Source organism: Drosophila arizonae, chromosome 2 (assembly GCF_054131065.1).
Source record: "Drosophila arizonae isolate 15081-1271.41 chromosome 2, UAZ_ARI_1.0, whole genome shotgun sequence".
Taxonomy (NCBI): domain Eukaryota; kingdom Metazoa; phylum Arthropoda; class Insecta; order Diptera; family Drosophilidae; genus Drosophila; species Drosophila arizonae.
In genome coordinates, this window is record NC_142922.1 from 21,488,754 (window position 1) to 21,510,476 (window position 21,723).

General features: G+C 39.6%; 2 protein-coding genes across 5 annotated transcripts; both read left to right on the forward strand.

Moving 5' to 3' along the window:
* The first annotated feature begins 7,957 nt into the window (after positions 1–7,957).
* LOC108609206 (general odorant-binding protein 83a-like) lies at positions 7,958–9,851 on the forward strand. Of its 2 annotated transcripts, XM_089476239.1 has the most exons (5): positions 7,958–8,088; positions 8,161–8,379; positions 9,117–9,192; positions 9,327–9,583; positions 9,646–9,851. In XM_089476239.1, the coding sequence occupies exons 2-5, from the start codon at positions 8,281–8,283 to the stop codon at positions 9,661–9,663; spliced, it is 450 nt and encodes a 149-aa protein (XP_089332365.1). In that variant the 5' UTR covers positions 7,958–8,088; positions 8,161–8,280; the 3' UTR covers positions 9,664–9,851. The 2 variants fall into 2 exon arrangements, with proteins under 2 accessions (XP_089332365.1, XP_017856429.1); XM_018000940.2 differs by having other exon boundaries at positions 7,960–8,379.
* A 2,061-nt stretch (positions 9,852–11,912) lies between these two features.
* LOC108609205 (general odorant-binding protein 83a-like) lies at positions 11,913–14,341 on the forward strand. Of its 3 annotated transcripts, none has more exons than XM_018000937.2 (5): positions 11,913–12,055; positions 13,463–13,603; positions 13,667–13,742; positions 13,876–14,132; positions 14,202–14,341. In XM_018000937.2, the coding sequence occupies exons 2-5, from the start codon at positions 13,472–13,474 to the stop codon at positions 14,217–14,219; spliced, it is 483 nt and encodes a 160-aa protein (XP_017856426.1). In that variant the 5' UTR covers positions 11,913–12,055; positions 13,463–13,471; the 3' UTR covers positions 14,220–14,341. The 3 variants fall into 3 exon arrangements, with proteins under 3 accessions (XP_017856426.1, XP_017856427.1, XP_089327601.1); XM_018000938.2 differs by having other exon boundaries at positions 11,940–12,055; positions 13,422–13,603; XM_089471475.1 differs by having other exon boundaries at positions 11,943–12,051.
* The last annotated feature ends 7,382 nt before the right edge of the window (positions 14,342–21,723 follow it).

Here is a 21,723-nt window from a genome sequence, read left to right on the forward strand (position 1 = left end):
TACACTTTGACACTTTCGTTTTTCTCTAATAGTTGTTGTTGTTGTTTTTGGACAGGGCCACGTTGCACGTTGCTGTTGATGGCCCCGGGCGCACAGTTGAAACGAATCGCCAGACACATTGACCATGGGCGGGCGCCGTGCCCGGTTGGTTTGTTTGATGCTTTTAGCTAAAGGGCCAATATTGATTTCGATCTTAATTAACTTTGGCACATTTGGAAGGCAGTCGTACAGTTGCCAACAGCCAAAAGCCCACGCCCACGCCCACACTCTCCGCCTCCTGGCAATGTATATCTATGTCGAACGACCCTCTAAAAAGCTTTATTTGTGCTTGTCACCTACCCAAGTGGCGGGTAGTTCAATTTAGTTATTCACTATGCTTTGTTCTGCTGATGATACTACAGATGCCTATGCTATGATATTTTATTATAAAATCAACGCCAAATTAAAAGTTTATATAATAAAAGCTTTACAGGTATATTATTTAAGAAATATTATTTAACTCAATTCAAATATTCATAGATATATTTATTACATTTATATATTTTATTTTTATATTTTATTTATTTTTAATACATATTTCTTAATAAGCTTGATTAAGGGTATTCGGGTGCCGTTGACACATATATATTTTGGCTCTACTTGTTTTCTTACTTAGGTAACTCCTTTTGCTAATTTGTTTGTGTGTTCGCTTCGCTCTCGTTTACTGTTTCGCTCTCTATCTATCTATTGGCTTCTGTATTAGTTTCCCTTTCGCACAGGTTTTGCGGCAGATGCAAAAGCCCCAGGACTAAAATGGGTGTCAACCTGAGATGAAGATGACTAGAAAAGTTTATGCTGTGGCTCTGCGGTTCGCTCGGCTCTGGTTTTTCCAATTGTCCAATACTTTCTATTGCCATTTTATGTAGGTGTATTCATCTCTATCGCTCCCTCTCTCTCTCTCTCTCTCTATCTCTCTCTCTCTCTCTCTCTCTCTCTCTCTGTGTGTGTGAAAGCGTCTGTTTGTGTGTAAGTGGGAGTTTTTGTTAGTGCTGCAGTCCGGCCATTATCACCATGTAGGCTTGTCTCTACTTTTTTTCTGCACAGTGCACTGGGCTTGGCATTTTTTGATTGCTTTTAGGTTTTCCATTGCGCACTGTAAGTGCTACATAAAAAAACAAATATTTCTCGTCTGGGGCTTTCTCCGCCAATCCAACCATCAGGCTCTATGGGTGCCCTTTGACCGATCCAAAAACAATTAAATATCTGCAACTGTAAATTTATTATTGCCTGTGTTTTGAATCCATCTCAGCTCAATGTTCGGCTGCATCAATTGATGGCCAAACCGTTTTCTAATACGCCTTGTCAAAGAAAATGGCCCCGGAAAATACTTTTTCCAGACTACATCGAAATTGTTAACGCTCAATTATTGTATGCAACCTTCTCCTTTGATTTCGCATCATGCATAGTATTGGAATTCCTAGGAACTGCTTTCATTTCAAGTCTAGCATTTCATTTGAATTGAGTTTCTATCACGAGTTGCAGGACTTAACCGAGGATTCACATTTGCCTGCAATAGTTTTACTCACATGCTAATTGCTTGCAAATATAAGTGAGACATTGTCTGGCCTGGTCTAGTTTCACTGATAGGCAATAGAATAGAATAGACTGTCTGCCAGCTCATCCCATTGTGAGTTGCTTATTAATTAATTAAAATCATGTCAGGACAGAGTGTTCGGTGCGTGGGCTCCAGTTTGTTGGCTTTGATGTGCATTTGTTGACTTAATTAAAATCTAAGCACTTTAAACTTGAATGGCTGCTTATTAAAATTACAAAAGACCCCGGCTCAATGAAAAGGTATTTAGTAATAAAATGAATAATAATTGGATACCTAACAGAGAGCTGGGGCTAAGTGGCATGAAATTAATTTTAATCATTTTACGTAGCCTATTTCCCAGCTGCAGCGTATCACTTTTAAGGATGCAACACATTAAAAAAAAAAAAAAATAAATAAATAAATAAATAAAAAAAAAAAATAACAGACGCAAATACAAAAAAAAAAAAAAAAAAAAAAATGAAGTGAAACGAAACCGAGAGCATGTTCATAAAAAGCACAACAAGAGCGGCACAAAACTTTTAATTAAACAATTTCTGGGCTGGCAACGCAAAAATCTTGTAAAGACAAATTTCCGTGCACCAAAATAAAAAAGAAAGAGAGGGAGAGGGAGAGATACAGAAAGAGATGGAGATGGTGGTAGAGACATGAGCAACGCATTAGACATTCAAGAATTTAAATCTAATTAAATTTTTAGCTTTCTGCTGTTGTCATGCAAATAAATATATAAGTACAATATATACATATACATACATATATATTATATAGTATACAGGGTGAAGAGCAATCTATGGCAACGAGACAAGCTTAAAGACCAAAAGGAACGTCAGAATCGCAAGTTGACGAAAAGTTTTAATAAGGCAAATTCGTGCAAATAAAAAACACAGTCAGAGAGCTGAGAAGTGGAGTAGTTCTGGTGGGAAGGGGGCATTTATTAGAAGGACTGCTGTCCAGCTATAATTAAAGTTTACTTTTGTGCGCTGCTCGCTGCAGCTGCCGAAGCAACGACAACTTTTGGCCCAGCTGCAGCGAGCAGATAAAAAAAAAAAAAAAAAAAAAAAAAACAACTTCATAGGTAACAGCAGCAGCATCAGCCAACTTTGGCTTTCAAAAACACATTACACATTTCTTTCAGCCGCAAGCAACAACAACACTATTGTTTTCGCGTCTGAACCATTAAATTGCCGTCATTTGCCTTTTATTTGGGTTTTTATTACAATTTTTTCGTCTTTTTCTGTTCTTTTTGCTTTTTTGTTCGCTGAACCCTTTCGAAATTGGGACTGCAGATCGTGTTGGTTTTTTTAAAATGTATGTAACCGGCAGAAGGAGGCGTGGCAGAAATATATTCTTGATCAGAACAACAGACTAAGTCGATAGAGACATGTTCATTTGTCTGTCTACCTGTCCCTCGTCCCTCCTATTTCAAGCAACAGACATCAAGTAAGAGAAAAAGTAAGGAAGAGTTAGCATGCAATTGGCTTAGGATATCTCCTAGTCGAGCAGTCCTGATTGTAACACTTCTGCCTGTTTTTATTTGTTTGCGCTAGCCGCTTGACATTTTCGCATAAAAATTCGACAGCACAAAAATTTCCATACCCACAGCCAAACCCTTTTGATGTCGCCGCGCTTTTCACTTGAAAATCACCACCACCACCACCAACAACAACAACAACATTAGAAAAGAAAGCCAAAAAAGGCAAAAGATGGCCAGATGCTTGGCCCTGGCCAAACAAAACAAAGGGCAAACATCACAGCGCCTTTTTGTTTGCGGCCGTGTCATTTTTACAGACTAAATTAAAATATCTGCCACAGCGCAAAAAATGGCGGTCTAATTTACATTTGTAAAGCGAATACCAGCAGCCTTTTTTTCGTTTTCAGTATGCCCTGCTCTGAAGGCGAGCAGGGGTATCAATAACTCGCAATTTGCATGAGCCGCGCACAATCGAATGCGCCAAGTAAAGAGAGCTTTGAAATTAGAATGAAAGGAATCTTGAATTTCCCAAGAAAATATTCGAATCGCGAAAGCATTATGTTCATTTATCATGCCCTTTACTCCTACACTGCCGTTTACAGAGCAGCAGCTAGTCGTGAAGTTAAGCTTGCAGCAATCTTAATTCGTTTTTCCTACTCTGTTTTGGTTAGGACAGTCAAATCTTAATCACTGTCAAGTTCAAACGCCCAAGGCTCATGAATATCAATGACATAGCTGCGGGGGGCCGCAACCCTTTGCCCATCTGCCAAGTTGCCCTCTGCCGTCTGTCCTATTGGACAGTGGAGCTGTAGCTCTGGAGCTTTTAATTTTCAAACAGGACAGTTTAAAAAGTTGTGAGTTAAATGTATTCACACTTACATATGTATAAGTAAGTATGTATGCGACATTCATTTTTGATGCATTGCATTGGCTATCTGCCGACTATTTAACGACTCGCGCCAAACTCTCGTAAAAGTCATCTGCACATATTTTACCCTTAATTAATTTTTAATGACATGCCATATTATGCATTTATGACCTATTTTATGGGTCATGCATAAAGTTAAGTGTGCGCGTATTTAAATTGCAACAATTCGTCGTATGTGTCGTCACAGAAAATATATACAGTGCACTGAAACGAGGTCAAATCACTCAATCAATTTTAGTTTGGCCATAAATAGACCAAAAAACAATCGCATTTTATATTGAGTGACAAGTGGGATAGGAAGAATCTTAAAGCCATGACAAACTATCGTAGACTGATTCTGTCCAACAATTGCCACAGTTGATCAGGCATTGTTTAATTGACACACTTTAGCCCGTATCAGTAGATATTAAAGGATTGAATAGTTTGAAAAAGTAAGACAATCTGAGTTAAAAGAGAGGTAGGCACTGAGAGAGAGAGAGAGACTGCAGCAAATATTTGGCAGCAATATGTGCGCTATGTTGACAGGTTGAGTTTCGGTTAAGTCAAACTAAAACTAAAGAACAATTAAAGAAAAGTTTTTGTAGGCTATTTGCAGTTCTTGGTAAATGGGCTGATGAGATGAAATGTCTAAGTGAACTGTCATTAGGGTTGTGAGCTCAAATCTCTTAGTCAAACTGCGCGTGTTGTCCGACACAAAGCCGAGTAGCGGATGCTTCTGGTAAAAAATACTTTAACTTACTTTATTTTAAAATAGAGTATACAAATAAAAACCTAAATATTAATATTGATAATGATAATGAAAAGACTTGAGTATGACATTATCTTTCGTAATGATGATGACAATAATAATAAGAATGGCAATGACAGTGACAATAACAATGGCAATGAGAATGAATGACAAACACAATGACAGTGACAATGACAATGACAATGACAATGACAATGACACTGACAATGACAATGACAATGATAATGACAATGACAATGACAATGACAATGACAATGACAATGACAATGACAATGACAATGACAATGACAATGACAATGACAATGACAATGACAATGACAATGACAATGACAATGACAATGACAATGACAATGACAATGACAATGACAATGACAGTGACAATGACAATGACAATGACAATGACAATGACAATGACAATGACAATAATGACAGCGACAATGATGCCTAGCATCATGACTCTGATACCAAATGTAATAATGATTTTGATGATTAACAAGTATTAATAATAATAATATTAGTAATAATAATAATAATAATAATAATAATAATAATAATAATAATAATAATAATAATAATAATAATAAAAATAAAAATAATAATAATAATAATAATAACAATGTTATGAAATTATATAAATATAATAATATTCGTAAGGCTTATGGCCAAAAAGCTTTTAGCTTCCGAGTTGTATAGATGCCCAGGGTAAAACATAATCTCGAAGGATATATAAGTGTAAGCTTAAATCATGATCTAAAGCAGTAATGAAGGTAATGTAGTTGTCGAATTTCGTAAGCTTTTTTTATTTTTATTTTTTTTTTTAAGATATCCCCAATATATGTAAGGACTTGTTGGCACTGCAGCTTAACGTAGAAAAATCTTGCTCATATTACGACTTTCATGTAACTAGCTAGTACTTAACATTATAAGCATAGCACTAAGAGCGTCTCATAAAAGGGAGGGGAGGCGAGTGCGTGGTGGGTTCCAGCTCATATAGTTGTAGTTATTATGGCACATTGCTAACGCGTACTTGGCTTGTACTTTGGCTTAATGCATTCATTCGACTGGCCGCATGCACTCAGCTTGCATTTAAGTGCAAAAGTTTCTAATTATGTTGCCAAAGGCTGAACGGGCAGCCAGTCGACAGCGAGACTTAAGCGACTCGAGACTTGAGTGTGTGTGTGTGTGCTGAAAATTAATAGACTGTGAATATGTTAATGATGCAAGTTGCATTGCTTTGAGCGGCTCTTTAAGCAAAATGCGGAGGTAGAAAAAAAATGGAGAAAAGAGAAAAACTGAGCCATGGCAAACTCAAAAATGAGCAGCGTACCGTGCCTGACCTGGTTATGCAGATGTATGTATATATCATAATAATGAGCAATAAAATGTTAAATTCATATCAAATGGCCATACCCTTTGACCCGGCGCAGTTGCTGCCCCAAAAATTGTTGACCTTGGACAGTTATTTATTGTGCGTATTTTATTTGCCTAGTGCTAATTTAAATTTATTATGCTCCAGCAGTCGGTCGGACTGGTCCGGCTATAAATTTTAAAAGCTAAGCCGCCGCCCAGGCCGCAATCATTAATTATAATTCATTGGAGCCGTAAACAGGTCCTCGCTTCCCCTCCTGCCCACGCAGTGTCATCCCTTTTGCAATACACTACTCAGTTTCCAGGTTTTTTTGCCTTTTTTGGCTTGATTTTTTTGTGGGGCGTGGGCGTTGGGCTGCATGCTGGTGAAATGCGTAGACGGGCCTGGCCAACACTGTAAATCGATTATGTCCGGCAGCAGAAAACCACTAGAGTCCATACAAATGGTCGCAACAAACGCGCGCTATTCAAATTTAGCAGGGCAACATTGCATGGAGCGACCAGCTGACAAGCTGCACAAATGCTGCAGTTCGTTTAACGAAGTTGTCCTCTGTCATCCTGGCTTGTCCTGCTGCTGACAATGATGTAACTGCCGTTGTGCTGCTGCTGCTGTTGCTGTTGCGACTACTGCTGATGCTGCCACTGCGGTTAGCAGCTGCAACTTTTGTATGGCCGAAAAATTACACATGTAAATTGCATGTGCAAACCGCAAAACGAGTTGTGCGTTTTGTGAGCGCAAATAAGGTGTCAATAAGTTGTGCAACACACACACACACACAGCTCATTTGTGTGTTAAGCATCTGCATTTGCACATGTATGCAACAATGGCATGCAACATCATAGGCAACATTGTTCGCCTGCCGGCATCTAATTTGCAAGTGTCACATGTCAATACACACACACACACACACAGACACTCACATAGCTTGCCCTCCTGCTGCTGCCATATTAAATGCCTTCAACACATTGCACAATTATGGCAAACATGAGAATGACAAGGACAGACGCCTAGCTGCTGCTGCTGTTGCTGCTACAGCTTGGCATCGCCTTTGTGCGTATTATTTGAAGGCCAGTACGCAGCTCCAGTGACCCCCAAAACTAAAGTCAAAAACTTTAATTACAATGCATGGACGGACGCCCACCTAAAAAGTTGCTGTGCGCCTCGTTTAAATCTATTATTTGGCGAGACTCGAGGAGTTGGTGGGTTGGGCCGGGCTATTAAAAATTAATTTGACACGTTGCGTTTGCATGCCTAAGCGAGAGAGAGGGAGAGAAAGAAAGAGAGGAAGGGCAAGAGAGAGAGAGAGTGTGAGAGAGAGAGAGAGCAAACTTGGGACTGAGAACCATCCAAAAGTTTTGCCCAGTGCTTAGCTTGCATAATAATTAATGAATGTGGGAGCGAAAAAAAAAAAAAAAAAAAAACAGAAATAAGGGAAATAAAATTGCAATGTCCACCGGCCCCGTAATTAACGCGTTTCGTGTGGCAACAAATGATGGGTTGCGGTTACGGGACGGAGCTACCTGGCATTCGCATTATATTTAATAGCCCTATGCGTGCCGTTGTTGTTTTTGTTGGTGTTGCTTCTGTTGTTATTGTTGTTATTGTTATTAACTTGTTGCCGGCGTCTCATGACACGCACCCATTTCGGCTGGTCGCCATCTTGGCCAACATGGCGTATTGCCGGCTTGAGCCATGTATTTTCGCGCCTCGCGCCGAGTGCTCTTTGATTGACAAATTGCTGGCCACGTTTCGGCTGGCTTAATTATGGGACCGAGCATAGTAATTAATGACAGCTAATTACACAGATCAAGCAGCTCGCCCCACACACTGGCTGCGGCTATATAAAACATCCACTAGCCACTTGGCTCTGTCGCAGTATCAGTTGCAGTTGCTGTTGCAGTTCCATTTGGCTGCTAAAGTCATTCAATTTCGCCGGCTAATACCCTTGACTGCACGTCCGTAGTGGCTGACCGTACTCTGTGTATGTGTGTGTGTGTGTGTGTGGCACTAAATCCTTGATCCCAGATATCCTGCGTCTCACGTGCTTCCGCAGCTTAGCGCTACTTTGGACTTGAACGGCGTTGTCACGTTGCAACTTGACCACCAGCAACAGCAGCAACAGCAGCAACAGCAGCAACAGCAGCAGCAGCAGCAGCAGCTGTACAGCAGCATCATGTCGTTGCGTGCAACCATTAACATTTTCCACATTTTACTGCTGTGCTCTGTGATGGGGCGTGGCATCTGGGCAGCCGAGCTGAGACGCGATGAAACGGTAAGCAGCAGCAGCGCCAGATCGCTGTCGGCAAAGACAAGTTAAACCAAATCACAAGTTGAGATAATGAAGAGCAGCTAGAAAGAAATGCACGTAGGGTGGACGACTCTAAGCTGCATCAAATGAGTGCATTTACTTATTTCTTCTTCTTTATAATGCCTTGCCCCAAGGCTGCTATAGCGATGATTTACTGTAGCTACCTTTAGTGGTCGACTTTCAAGCTTCATAACATATTTATGTGTCCAAATGTAGCTCAATTCTTTGACAAGTATTCAATTCATGTTGAACTTTCCTCCATTAACCAATTATACATGGAAATATGAGTCGATTCATATGAGTTTTAAAACTCATATACAAAATAATTATTGGTGCAAGGTGAATATATACATATAATAGACTATAGAAATACCTCAATATTTCTTTTTTTAAAACTTATATATTCAAACAAGTTGAGTTTCCGTATTCTCACTCAAGGAATATGAATATAAATATTTTCATTAAAAATATTCATTAAAATAAACTAAAAAATTTTAGTTTTTACTAGATGTCTCTAGTGAAAAATCAAGCTATGGGTATTCTAAAAAAAGAGTATAAAAATAATCAAGAATTTCAGCATAAGTTTTCAGCTTAGATGCGAATTGTATATTTGTGGAAAACTAACAATCAGCATCTGCCTGAAGCGCATTCTGTTAGGTATTTCTATTATTCTATTGTTATTATTCTATTATATGCGATAGTACCCACCGCCGGAGTTGCTTAAGGAGCTGCAGCCCGTGCATGACAGCTGTGTGGGCAAGACTGGAGTGACTGAAGGTGAGTACAGGTGGTAAATAAGCAGCACAAGCTGGGCCAACAGACTTGAGCCGAGCTGGATGCCGGACAAATGCAAACAAGCTGTTGCCATCTGTCACTGCACTCTCGACTCGACTCTCAACTTGTGTTTGCAGCGGCAATTAAGGAGTTCAGCGATGGGGAGGTGCACGAGGACGAGAAGCTCAAATGCTACATGTACTGTGTGTTTGATGAGACCGATGTGCTGCACGAGGATGGCGAGGTGCACCTGGAGAAGCTGCTCGACCGTCTGCCTGACTCCATGCACGACATTGCGGTGAACATGGGCAAGCGTTGCCTCTATCCCAAGGGCGACACGAAGTGCGAGCGCGCCTTTTGGCTGCATCGCTGCTGGAAGCAGGCGGATCCCAAGGTAAGGGCCATTGCACCTGATTAGCGAGGAGCTGCAAAAGCTAATAAATTACATTTTTGCAGCATTATTTTCTCATCTAAGCATTGACGACCGTTCGCCCAAGCTAAGCCCAACAAAGACGCTTGATTTATGTTTATATTTTATTCCCTGTATTTTAGTTACACACACACATATATATTTCACTTCCATTTCCATACAAATAGCATTTTGACGAGCATTCCAAAAATATATAAAAAAAAATAAATAAATAAAAATGAATTTAAAATTACGCATAAAGTTTTTATTTATTTATTTTTATTTTTGCAACAGCTGCTGCTGCAGCTAGTTGAAGCCTTGGGGGCGTGGCACTGCGAATTGAATTTTATGCGAATATTGTGATATATTTACAGCAATAATTGGCGCTGCTGATGGATGGCGCACATAAATCCGCTGACTGGCCATGGCCTAAAGCATATTTAATTATTTAATTAGCGCTATCTAAAGAGCGCATCTATAATTTTATGCAACGATAAGCATTAATGACATCGTCATACAATTAATATGCGGCTGCTGACTGCATTTACTGCTTGCATAAATAATTATAGCGCACGCTCTTGCTCTTATTGCTGCTGCAGCTCTCTATTCCTCTCTCTCTCTCTCTCTCTCTCAATCTGTTTCTCTCTCTATTTTTACGCATCTCGATATAACTTTTATTGCATTTGCTATTGGAAATGACGCATCGATTGATATGCTATTGATATGATTTATGAAACTTTATCGTCAAGTGCACGGGATTCTCGAGTGCTAAAGAGAAAGACTATAAGGAATCGAGTTCAATTGAGTTCACAGTTTTTTCTAAATTTACATAAATATTTAATTTATGAATTGCAAATTAGATGTATTCACAATTTTAATGACTTACATGTTCATATTTTATCTAATTAATATCTAATTATTTAAAATGACAGATTTTTAACAGGAGTGGCTCCACCCTCATATCGTCATGTTATTTTATTAACAGCATTATGTTAATGGAATAACTAATCTCCTACTGGTTGTTGGTAAGCAACACCTATAATCCTTCAAAAAATTCTTGAACTTTTTTACTCGTTTTTTTTCATATTTCATTTTATCTTTGGAAGACCGTAACTGTGTCAATATCATAAAATTTATATTAATGCTGTGTTTCATTAAAAAATAGTAAATAAGAAATATCTATCTGCGAATTTCTATCAACCAAAAATGTAAGAAAATAATTTTAAAATTTGTGAAAATTTATAAAACTTTGAATGATGATTGTCATACATATTTATATGAATAGAAATACTTTTGTACTATTTAGAATTAGCTTTATTTTCGTTTAACTGTAATCAAATGCCGCTCTGTAATTTGGACACGTTACTTTTTCATTAGATCTGTTCGGCTAACAGAATTACCTTCGGAGTACGCAATAAATCTGAATGGCCGGCGTACGTAACATACAAATGACCAATGGCCATATCGGTAGCATAGGGCGTTGCTACCTGTGACAATCACCGTTCAATTTATGTGCTTCCGGTCTTTCATTTGGCATTTTGTCATTGTATTGGGATCTGCAGCGCTTGATGTATGCATTCATTTGCTCATTTCACATACCTGGCAATTTGAATGCAATTGCTGTTGTCATTGCAACCAAACTAGGAATTCAAATTCGATTGCCAAACAGCTAGTTACGGGCAAAGGTAATAAAATATTACAATTTTCGTTTTCCCCAAATATAGCGTTGCAATAAAAAACCAAACCTTTGAAACATATTGAACGAATGCGAAGCACAGTTGTTGACATACAATAACAAAAATGGAGAGTTTAATATATTTTTTTGTTTCATTATATATTTCCCATTCATATTCCCCGATGATATTTGTATACTAGCAACTATACGAGCTGAATAGCTTAATTCCAAGTTTAAAGTCTTGACCATTTTAAGCCCTTTCACGCTGATTGCGAGCTCGGCGCCAAATAGAGTTATTTGCGAATGCCAGAAAAGTCAATTAAACAATTTGAAAAATTATTTACATATGCATGTCTCATACCTTGACCCGCAAAAAAATGTCATTTTCTTATGGAGGCCAGGTCTGTATTATATATGCATATATATTTGTTTTTCTGCTCTTGTACAACTAGCAATTGCGAGCACGCAACTGGGAGTGTTGGGTGAACAGTTGCAGTCGCATGCAAATTGCAAAAGTATATACTCATTTCAAGTGGTGCATAGGGAAGCCGATGACAAGCAACTTAGATAAATATGGACATTGATTAAGTACTAAATTATAGAAATTTAATGCCGAATCACTTAATGCGCAAAACTTGCCTGAAATCGATATAAAACAGGCCGTTAGAAATGGCTACGAAGCCAATTCAATTCCGAGAGCGGTTGTCAGACAGTTGGTGTATCGCGTGTGTTGAAACACTTTTTTTTCGTCCTGTTGATAGTTTAAAAGGGAACGAGCGTAGGTAAATAACAGCAGCAGCAACAACGGGAGCAACAAAAGTAGTAAAAAACGCGTCAACGGCAATTCGCATAACGAAAATTGAAATGGCAATTAAAAAACCATCCATCGTTGCTGCCAGGGCCAACTGTGGGGCACACACACACACACACACACACACGCACAGCTCCATAACTGTTGCTGTTATTGTAAATTCATTCGTTCTTTATGATTGTTTGCGTGAGTGTATGTGTGCCTGCGTCGTTTTGTGGCTTTGTTTCGGTTGTTGCGTTGACATTTGATAAAACAAAAGTGACAGTTGTGCACAAGTTGACGTCTTTCTATTGTATTTTGTGTTAAAAAACAAAAAACAAAAAAATGATCCAGCAAATGGCAAATTTCATACAACTCGCCTCTACATTTATATGTATATGCATATATATGGCTTGGCAGGCGGCAGGGCGTGGCAACGCACGTGGGCATCTGGTTGTCAAAATTAACACAACGATTGTGCATTGAAAGAAAGGAACGTTGACAACAGCGCTGAAGCCCTGACGTCTCGGCCACATTTCCGTTTCCGTTTGGCAAGGTTTTTTTTTCTCTTCTGGTTTTTTGTTTTGTTCAGCCAGCGGTTAGAATTAATTTAGCGTGAGCTGAGCTCAGCTAGCAAGAAACAAATGATTTTTTGTTGGTTTCACTTCTGTCAGCCTCCTAAACCCACTCTCCACGCGCTGCCCGAACCTCTTGCCTGGCTTCCTGAAATAAAAATTACAAAAAAGCGCACTTAGAAAAACCCTCACACATACACAGAAATATGTATATATACATACATTGTCATTGTCCAGCTGTCACGCGTGGCACGTTGTCGTCTCTGCCAGCTCAACATCCATTTCCATTCTGCATGTGGCTCCCTCTCGCATTGTATGCCCTATAGTAGCGGGTGCTTGAGCTTTGTGGGCTCGAATGTGCACGAAACCAATGCTGATTCGTTGTTTCTTCTTAATTTGAACACATTAGTTTATTTTCATGTTCATGTTAATACTCTCGATGTAGCTAAGAGCTCTAAACCATTCTCTATTGAGCGTCTTAACTAAACTTTTGAAGTCTATTGAATTAGACTATACAAAGTTCAGTCAGATCTTATATTCCCATGTCAGATCATTTTCCAAGCTCATGCTTGAAGCACTGCAGCACCAAGAGTTAGTTGTATCTTTACTTAAGAGAATATTCATTAGCTGCACTCCGTATAGTGTGTTACCAACGTGACCCTTTCAAAGTGTATGTCTCTTTTGTATTTTTACTTTTTTGTTGTTGTTTTGTTTTTGATGTTGCGCTGTTTTTGTTTTTATGCATCGTCGCTTTTGTTCCGCCTTTCACAACTCGCAAACAAGGCCGAGCGAGCGTACAAACAACAATTTCTGCTGTTTCACAGAGAGTCTGCATGGAAATGGCTTTGAGTGACTTTGGCCGAAATCGCGGACGTCGTCCTGTCGCAGCCTGCCTGTTAATCGCCTTGTCGCTGGTGTTCAGCGAGGCGCTGCTGTCGCCGGCTCTGGCGCAGCGTGACGAGGACGTGAGTTAATAAACCGAGCTGAGCTGCGCCACGCCTACTTAAGCAGCACATTTTTAATTGCAGTATCCACCGAGGAACGTACTCAAAATGGCCAAGCTCTTCCACGACGCCTGTGTGGAGCAAACCGGCGTCAGCGAGGGTGAGTCCGGCCCAGCCATCTGTCTGGCAGCTCAGAAACAAAAAACAAAAAACAAAAAAGAAAAAAAAAAAAAATGAAAAAAAAAAATAATAATAATAATAATGTTAATTGCAACGCTTGCAACAATTTACAGCTGCGATCAAGGAGTTCAGTGATGGAGAAATCCATGACGATGAGAAGCTCAAGTGCTACATGAATTGTTTGTTCCACGAGTTCGAAGTGGTCGACGACGATGGCGACGTGCATCTGGAGAAGCTGTTCAGCTCGGTGCCGCACTCCATACGAGACAATCTGATGGCCATGTCCCAGGAATGCATACACCCCATAGGCGATACGCTGTGCCACAAGGCCTGGTGGTTCCATCAGTGCTGGAAGAAGGCCGATCCTAAGGTAAGTTGGCACATGAAGCCTAAGATTTCTGTTTAGCTAAACAGTTTTTCTTTCTTTCTCTTTGAATAGCATTACTTCTTACCATAAAGCTGCGCTGGCTTTGATTAAATTTCTAGAAGTCAAAAAATACTTTATAGCTCTATTTGTGTATTTAGCTGGTGGTTTTAGTTTGATTAAAAATAAATTCGTTTACCGCAAAAATCTACAAATTTTGCAATTTTTAAATGAAAACGATATTTGTGGCTATACCCATACTTACGCTGAGCACTGTATGGTTGTATTGCTTCAAAGGTTTTTTCCGCACTTCTGCATGCTGGCCACATAAATCATGTTGGATCTCACATAACGTCAGAGCGAACCACAAATGACCTGCTCTGTCAGGTTACTAGGAAAAAAATATTCATAATGCTAACAAATGATTGCTAAAATCATTAAACATCAGATTTGGTGTTGTAAAATTGATTGTTCAATGTTTAATTGATTTATTTTAAATATTTATATATATAAAAAAAAGAAAATGCACAGAATTTTTTTTTTGTTATTTAATTGATGGTTGGCCAATATCTCATCTAGAACTCCGCTTTAAGTTCTTCTTTCAGCTTTAAGCTTCCCATACGATATTTAAAATGCGCAAAGTTTTCCCCATTTTAATGGACAATCGCGCAGCTAGAAGTATTTCCATTTGAAGTCCCCATCTTTCATTCAAAGCTGCCACGTTCAGCCCCCTTGCAGCAGCTCGTGGTTGCACCCTCGAAAAGAGCCATTAATTCTAATATATATTAATTTAACATATATTTCTTTTCGGTCGGTCAGCCGCTCGATGGCACCTAGTCGCTCCCCTACCCGTTCCCTCTCCCAGCTCTGCTCTGACTCCTCGCTGCCTTGCTTTTAGTAAACTTCATTCGTTCGCCCCTTCTAAAGCAGATTTTTATTGTTTCGTCGACTTGTTGCGCAAAGCTTTTCATTTTCCGGAAAATGATTTATGTTCGCCCGTTCACACTTGTGCTCCGGTCTCTTCTTTTTTTACGTATTGGTTTTTATTTTTATTTTTTATTATTTTTCCTATGGCTGTTTAAAAAAATGTTAAAACGCCATAACAAATGCGCTTTAATTTTTGCCTTGGCTGTTATTTTTTTTTTTAGAGGATAATAAAATAAAATAAAAAAGAGTATATATGTATTTTGCTGAACTAGTTGGTTAGTATATACATATAACTGTTTTAATCTAATAATACATCAATACTATAGCTAACGCTCATAATAAAGAATCGAATAAACTAGGTTTTCTTTTGGGACTTGGTTGATGAACTTTGGAATCGGTGTTAACTCTTCAAAAATAGCAGTAGTTTTTTTTTTATTTTTTATTTTTCCTTTATAAAATTGATTTCTTTCTTTGTTTTTTTTTTTTTTTTTTTTTTTTTTTTTTTTTTTTTGCTTTTGTTTGAAATAATTGTCAGTGGATTTTAGATGAAATCGGTGGCCTTTTGTTGTGACCAAGAGTGTTTCTCTACGGACAGCTGGCATTTCTCATCCGGCCTATCATTACTTTCAGCTTAATACTAATTTCGGTGTCATTGCGCCACTCGGCTCGGTGGATGCCCCTTGTGTCACAGTGGTTCGCAATTTGCTGATGCTTGATGTTTTTTTATCTTCTATTTTTTTTTTTTTTTTTTTTTTTTAATTTTCACTTGATATTTTCTCTTGTTGTCAGCCTGCTAATTTGTTAAATGGAAAATTTGAGACAGTCTTCTATGAAGTGTGACTGGCGACACTTTACGCGGCGCGCTTCATTGAAGCGGGTGGTGGGTGGGCTTGCTGTGGGACACGTAAGGGAATTGGCTCCACGGATTTCCACACGAGCTGCTTGGGCCATTTAGGCAACCAATTAGCTGCCCAAATGTTGGTTAATTTCGCTTGGATCCACTAATGACACAATCATGTAATTGAATGCCGTCTGCTTGCAGCAGCGCCATCCCCTCTGTGCTCCCTCGCACCGTCCACCGCAGCTCTCCTCAAGCGTAATTTACAATTGGCCAGCTCAAATAACTAGCCAACGGTTTTGGGGCTGACCTGTTTACGCAGGCATCTCATGCATTTGAAATTTGAGACTGACACAGTTGGCACAGCTCACTGGCATCCTGTGACCTAGTCATGTTCCTGCTCCTGCTTCAGCTTCAGCTTCTACGCCTCCTGCTGGCGCACAATTAATGGAAGTTTAACTGTTCAATTGATGCTGAGTTTTCTTTGCCCTCTCCCTCCTCGTCTCTCTCTCTCTCTCTCCCTCTCGCATTTATTACCTACCTCGGCCGACAATTTTCATCTTCTTTCTTTTTTTCTTTTTTTAAACAGGAACATGCTGTTCATTGTGTGTTGCCTGCAGCTTTCGTCTCAAACGTTGAGCACGCTTTGCCATTAGGGCACTTTGTTCATTTTTCATTTCGCTGAATTTTCTGCGCTCTCTCAAAGTTTTTCAGTTTTCTTTTTATGCTGCCTGCTCGACTGCCTCGACTGCCTCCTGCTTTTGCACTTATTTTACGGTCTATTGTTCGTTTTGTCGGCCACGTCCAGCGCACTCGCTGGCTCGGCCTTCTGGCTGACCGGCCATTCGGCCAACCCATTCATATTTCGATTCTACATTTTTTCTTTTTCAGATTTTTTTTTGTGTGCCAAAAGTAATAGAAATGGAATTAAATTTGCTTCTTTACATGTAAATGTGGGTCGCATAATTAACAAATCGTCCGCCAATTGGCCACAATTTTGTCTTGCCTCCCTTGCCACTGGCATTGCCAATGCTGCTCCAGCTCCTGCTGCTGCTACTCCTGCTCAACGGCTCTTCAGCTAATTCAATATGCAATGCTTGGCTGACAATTCGATTTGCATAAATTGTCGTTGAATGCAAATGCCGCAACGCGTTGCACAACCATCAAAAATTGTTTTCGATGCAACTGCAAAACAAAAAAGCAAAAAAAAAAAACAAAAAAACAAAAAAACAGTTGAAAAACAAGTAAGAAGGCTCCAGTCGAGACTGCTCGACTAGGAGATACCCTGAACCCTCCAAACTGATATTCTAATCATTCTGGACTTCTATTATGCACACATACATACACATGCACGTATAAGCACGCGCTCTGCAAACTGCGCAGTTAGCAGCGGCTGCGCTTGGGCTGCACTGCAGTGTGAGAATTTATTTGTTGAATAATTTCTTTTGTAGACATACGATCCTAATAAAACTTTTAGAGCGTAATCATGTAGCTAAAATGTGTGTCCATTCCAAAGCACAAGTCTCTAGTACTTGAAATGCGTTTTTTACAAATTTGGGGCGAAGGGGGCGTGGTATCCAAAATCTGTAAATTACAAAATCTTTGTATCTACTAACTTTATATACAACGCAAATTTGAAGTCTCCAGGTCTAAAAATGTTCAAATTAAGCTGAAAAAACAATGTCGATTTTTCGATTATTCTCGATAAAAAAGTTATCGGACGAGTTATCGAAAAAATAAAGCAAACTTGTACTGCCTATGGTATACACGAGTATGCATGCCAAATTTCAGCTCTCTAGCTCTTATATCTTCTGAGATCCTTTTGCTCATACGGACGGACGGACGGACGGACAGACGGACAGGGCTATATCGACTCAGCTCGTCGTGCTGATCAAGAATATATATACTTTATGGGGTCTGCGATGATTCCTTCTGCCTGTTACATACTTTTCACAAAACCATTATACCCTGATTTCCCATTTTCAATGGGTTCAGGGTATAAAAAGAGGAAGAACGAAACGAAATTCGATCTAGCTGCGAGTAACTCGAAAATCGGCAAGCTAAGCGTTAACAAACAAAAGTCGATAACGAAATACGAGAACTCTTCTCGATTTGTGTAAAAAAATGAAATTAGTGTGCAGCACCAGCAACAACAACAACAACATCAAAAACAGCAACAGCAACAGTAACTGAATTCCGGCAAACGATGAAGCGTCAAAGGTTTACCCTATGGCCATAGGGGTTGCGGGTGTTGCCAGGAGGTGGTTAAAGGGGCGGCGGAGCAGTTTTTGTTTGCTGGACATGGGCAGCAATCAACCCTTGCTGCTCGGCTCTGCAGCTACGGATGTTGTGCCGCATGCTCTACTTTTTCTTTCTTTTTTGTTTTAATTCTTTTATTATATTTTGTGCCTCTACAATTTTTTTTTTTTTTTTTGTCGCTTGACGGCGGCTTGACAAGGCTTTTATCGGATTTTCGTGCTTTGCCACTGGGAACGGGTGAGAAATATTTAAAAATATGTAAAATTGGGGATTGCAAAGGGTTACGCTGGCGTTTGAGGCACCACTGCTAAATGGCCAGAATACTTAATCGTAGTTGCGGTAATAGATTCTCTGCGCCTACAAGTTATGGCCAAACGAAAAGAGAAGTAGAAAATGTCGCTGATAGGAATTCTTAAAGCTAGATTGCGCAAACAAATATATATGTATATGAATAAGACAGAGCAAGAGAACGATTTTATAAGTGAGAAAGAGTTTTTTTATAGAGATAATTAAATTTAGTTTTTTTCAGTCTCGATGTGAATCTTCTGCATGCAGTAAATCAAAAAGTTTCTTTTTAAAGAGGTCGGTCATTTCATTTAATAGTAATAATTGTAAAGTCTTGCACTCCTTTAAAAAAATTTCATTGCTTTTGCCCTTTGCTCGCTCTTTAGTCTCTTCCTTTGCTGTTTAATTTGTGTTGTGCTTTTTATTGCTTTAGCAAATTGGAATGGCATCAACACTCTGACAAAATCGTGTCAAATGGCTTTTGAGCAATTACATTGAAAATTGCATTCACATTTACAATCAGAGTTAATGGCAGGCGCTGCGCAGCGCTGCGTCGCATGCAGCATTTAATAATTGCGCATACGCAACGTTGCACTTTAAAGAGGCCGCATTCAAAGTGGAAAAGAACTTCGTGCACAGACCGGGCCTCCCATTAGCAACTCGACTCGAGAATCTGTTGCATGTATGTTGCAAATATGTGCGCCGAGTGTGAGAGTGTGTGTGTGTGTATGTGTGTACATATATTACGGCCATGCTGCTAGTGTCTTGTCCATTGTCTTTTGTTCGCATTTTAACTGCAGCATTATAAAAGGGGCCAGGCGACATGCCTGGGCCAACTTTGTGTCCAAGTTGCCCGCGGGTGCCTTCATCTAGCAACAGCAACAATAGCCTGACAAGCAGCAGCATGGCAAACGGCGTTTCTAGTCAAATTAACCTGCATAGTTTAATACTTGCATGCCTTTGTTGTTCCACGCTGGCACGCTGGCACGTTGCCCCGTTGCCTCGTCGCATTGTTGCCGTTTGTTGTTATTGCAGCATACACGTATTGTTATTGCTGCTCGACAACATTAGCAGAACTTCAACAAAACTCGTCGCAACATACAAGAATCTCTACCAACACGAACACACACACATAGGCAGACACGTGCTGCATGAATTACTCATCAAGTTGGGCCCCCGAGCCTGATTTCTAACCTGAATCCAAACTGGATTTAAGGCAAAGCACCTGGGCTGATCGTGTGTGTGACAAAACAGAGCATTCTCTGTTCAGCTTTAAAATGGCAATTAGGTAAATAGAGTATTTCATTAATGTCTAGGTCGTATATATTAATATCTGATGTAAATATAACAGAAGTTCGAGTCGGAAATCTCCTGACTCACCAAACTCTATAATTTATATGATTTTCAGCAATTCCATTGATAATTAATACAAAAAAAATAAAAAAAGAAAACAAAAATCAATACTGATTTCCAAGCAATTTGACATAGACCAAAGTAATTTAATTGTCTACTTCAATGATTTGCTTAAATATTTAATTTTGTTTACTTCTGCGCCGCAATAGTCACTTGAGGCTGTTTTGATCATAAGTAAATTGATGATTTATCAGTTAGCCAGTGCTATTGAACACACTTCATTATTTATTCAACGACTTCTTCGTTTTTTTTTTTTTTTTTTTTTTTTTTTGCGATTGTCAGCAGCGACCAAGCGAATTGTTGTCAAGCGTTCTTCCACTTCCGTTCGTCCCTTATGCTAAGGACCTGCTCGTTGTAATTGTATGCAAACAATGTTGTCGACTCTCATGTTCTATGTAAATAAACGGACAGTTAAATGCTAAACAAGGCACAGACCTTAGCAGCATTGCAGACCCCCATTGGCCCCCATTCAGATGGTGGAGACGTTCTCGTATGGTCAGTTCCTTTTCACTGGAGCAAATGTTAATGAATCAAAGGCAATGAGGGGCAACAAAATTTGGCTCCAACTACAAAGAGCAAGAGCAGCAAACGTACGCAGTCACGCCCACAGCTGTTGGAGTGTGGGCGAAGGGGCAGAGGAAGGAGCAGGGGCAGGGTCTGCACGTATGCCAGCTGATAACGAGGCAACGCGCCCGCCAAAGTCATGCATAATTAATCATTTGTTAATTATAGAGCTGTACACACTTACAAATACACTCACACACACACACACGCACACGAGTGTGCGCGCGAGTTTGGCGCCATTTATGTAATATGCATGTACACACACATTTGACACCTGCAAAAGTTATTAGCGCCAAGGGCAAGTAATTGCCTTTGTTCGCACCGAAGTTGTTTGGCTATCTGTGTGTGTGTGTGTGTGCGTTTTTATTTTTATTTTTTTGCTATATTTGCCTTCATATTTTTTTTGCTGTGCTCATTATGAGGTGGGCGTGTGCGCCCACGTCATGACGGCGATGTCAGCGACAGTTATATAAATGAACTTTTCCCACACACACACACACACACACACACACACGCACACTCAGGCACAGACATACACACAGGAGCAGCTGGTGTAGTGTGTTGGCCATAGTTCAAATGGATGCATCTCGCGTTGGCTCAGCATCTCTCGCACTCCGGTTCGTCTGTCTTTGCTACAAATGCCAGGATATGCCTGGCCAGCTGCGTAAGTATGTGCTTGTGTATGCATTTGCGACTGTATGTGTTTGTGCGTGTGTGTGCTAGGGAGTCTGCCAGAGTACTTGTGCTACTGTACCATGTTTGCTGCGGAACAGGAAATGAGCACCTGCTGCTTATTTATATTTTCCGCTCACTTGAATGTAAAATTACATGATATTTTCTCTTTATATATATATTTCTTGTTTTCCTTTTCTTTTTTTTTTTTTTTTTTGTATTTGTTGTACTCTTACAGTTGCTGCTGCTGCTGCTGTTACTGCTCGCAGTCTGGGCAATTTTTGTGTGAAAATATTTTTAGTGGCACATTTGAAGACAGCTGGGGCGCCACACAGCCAAGTTGCGCGGCGCGCCAAAATTAATGCGTGCATTTAAGAATCCGGCGCTGAGATCACGGCGACTTGCTTCAGCTCAACTGCAGCCAACTGTTAAAGTATTGAATATTAAATAATAAGCGCAATTAAAACAAATTTCCATGTTGAGAAGTTTGAGCTGCATGCACATTTAAATTATTTATTATAATACCAATGGGTTGTTTATATTATAAATACATATTCTGACATTTAATGGAGCATGAGACGCAAAAAAGTATGCTAAGTAATTTTTTAACCTTTTCTGCTGCTTGTGCTTGTTTGTCTG

Bases quoted from the DNA above. Each gene is read 5' to 3' on its own strand.
- LOC108609206 (XM_089476239.1), top strand. From the start codon at position 8,281: ATGTCGTTGCGTGCAACCATTAACATTTTCCACATTTTACTGCTGTGC. The intron at 8,380-9,116 runs GTAAGCAGCAGC...TATATGCGATAG, and splicing joins AGCTGAGACGCGATGAAACG to TACCCACCGCCGGAGTTGCT. The intron at 9,193-9,326 runs GTGAGTACAGGT...TTGTGTTTGCAG, and splicing joins CAAGACTGGAGTGACTGAAG to CGGCAATTAAGGAGTTCAGC.
- LOC108609205 (XM_018000937.2), top strand. From the start codon at position 13,472: ATGGAAATGGCTTTGAGTGACTTTGGCCGAAATCGCGGACGTCGTCCT. The intron at 13,604-13,666 runs GTGAGTTAATAA...TTTTAATTGCAG, and splicing joins TGGCGCAGCGTGACGAGGAC to TATCCACCGAGGAACGTACT. The intron at 13,743-13,875 runs GTGAGTCCGGCC...AACAATTTACAG, and splicing joins GCAAACCGGCGTCAGCGAGG to CTGCGATCAAGGAGTTCAGT.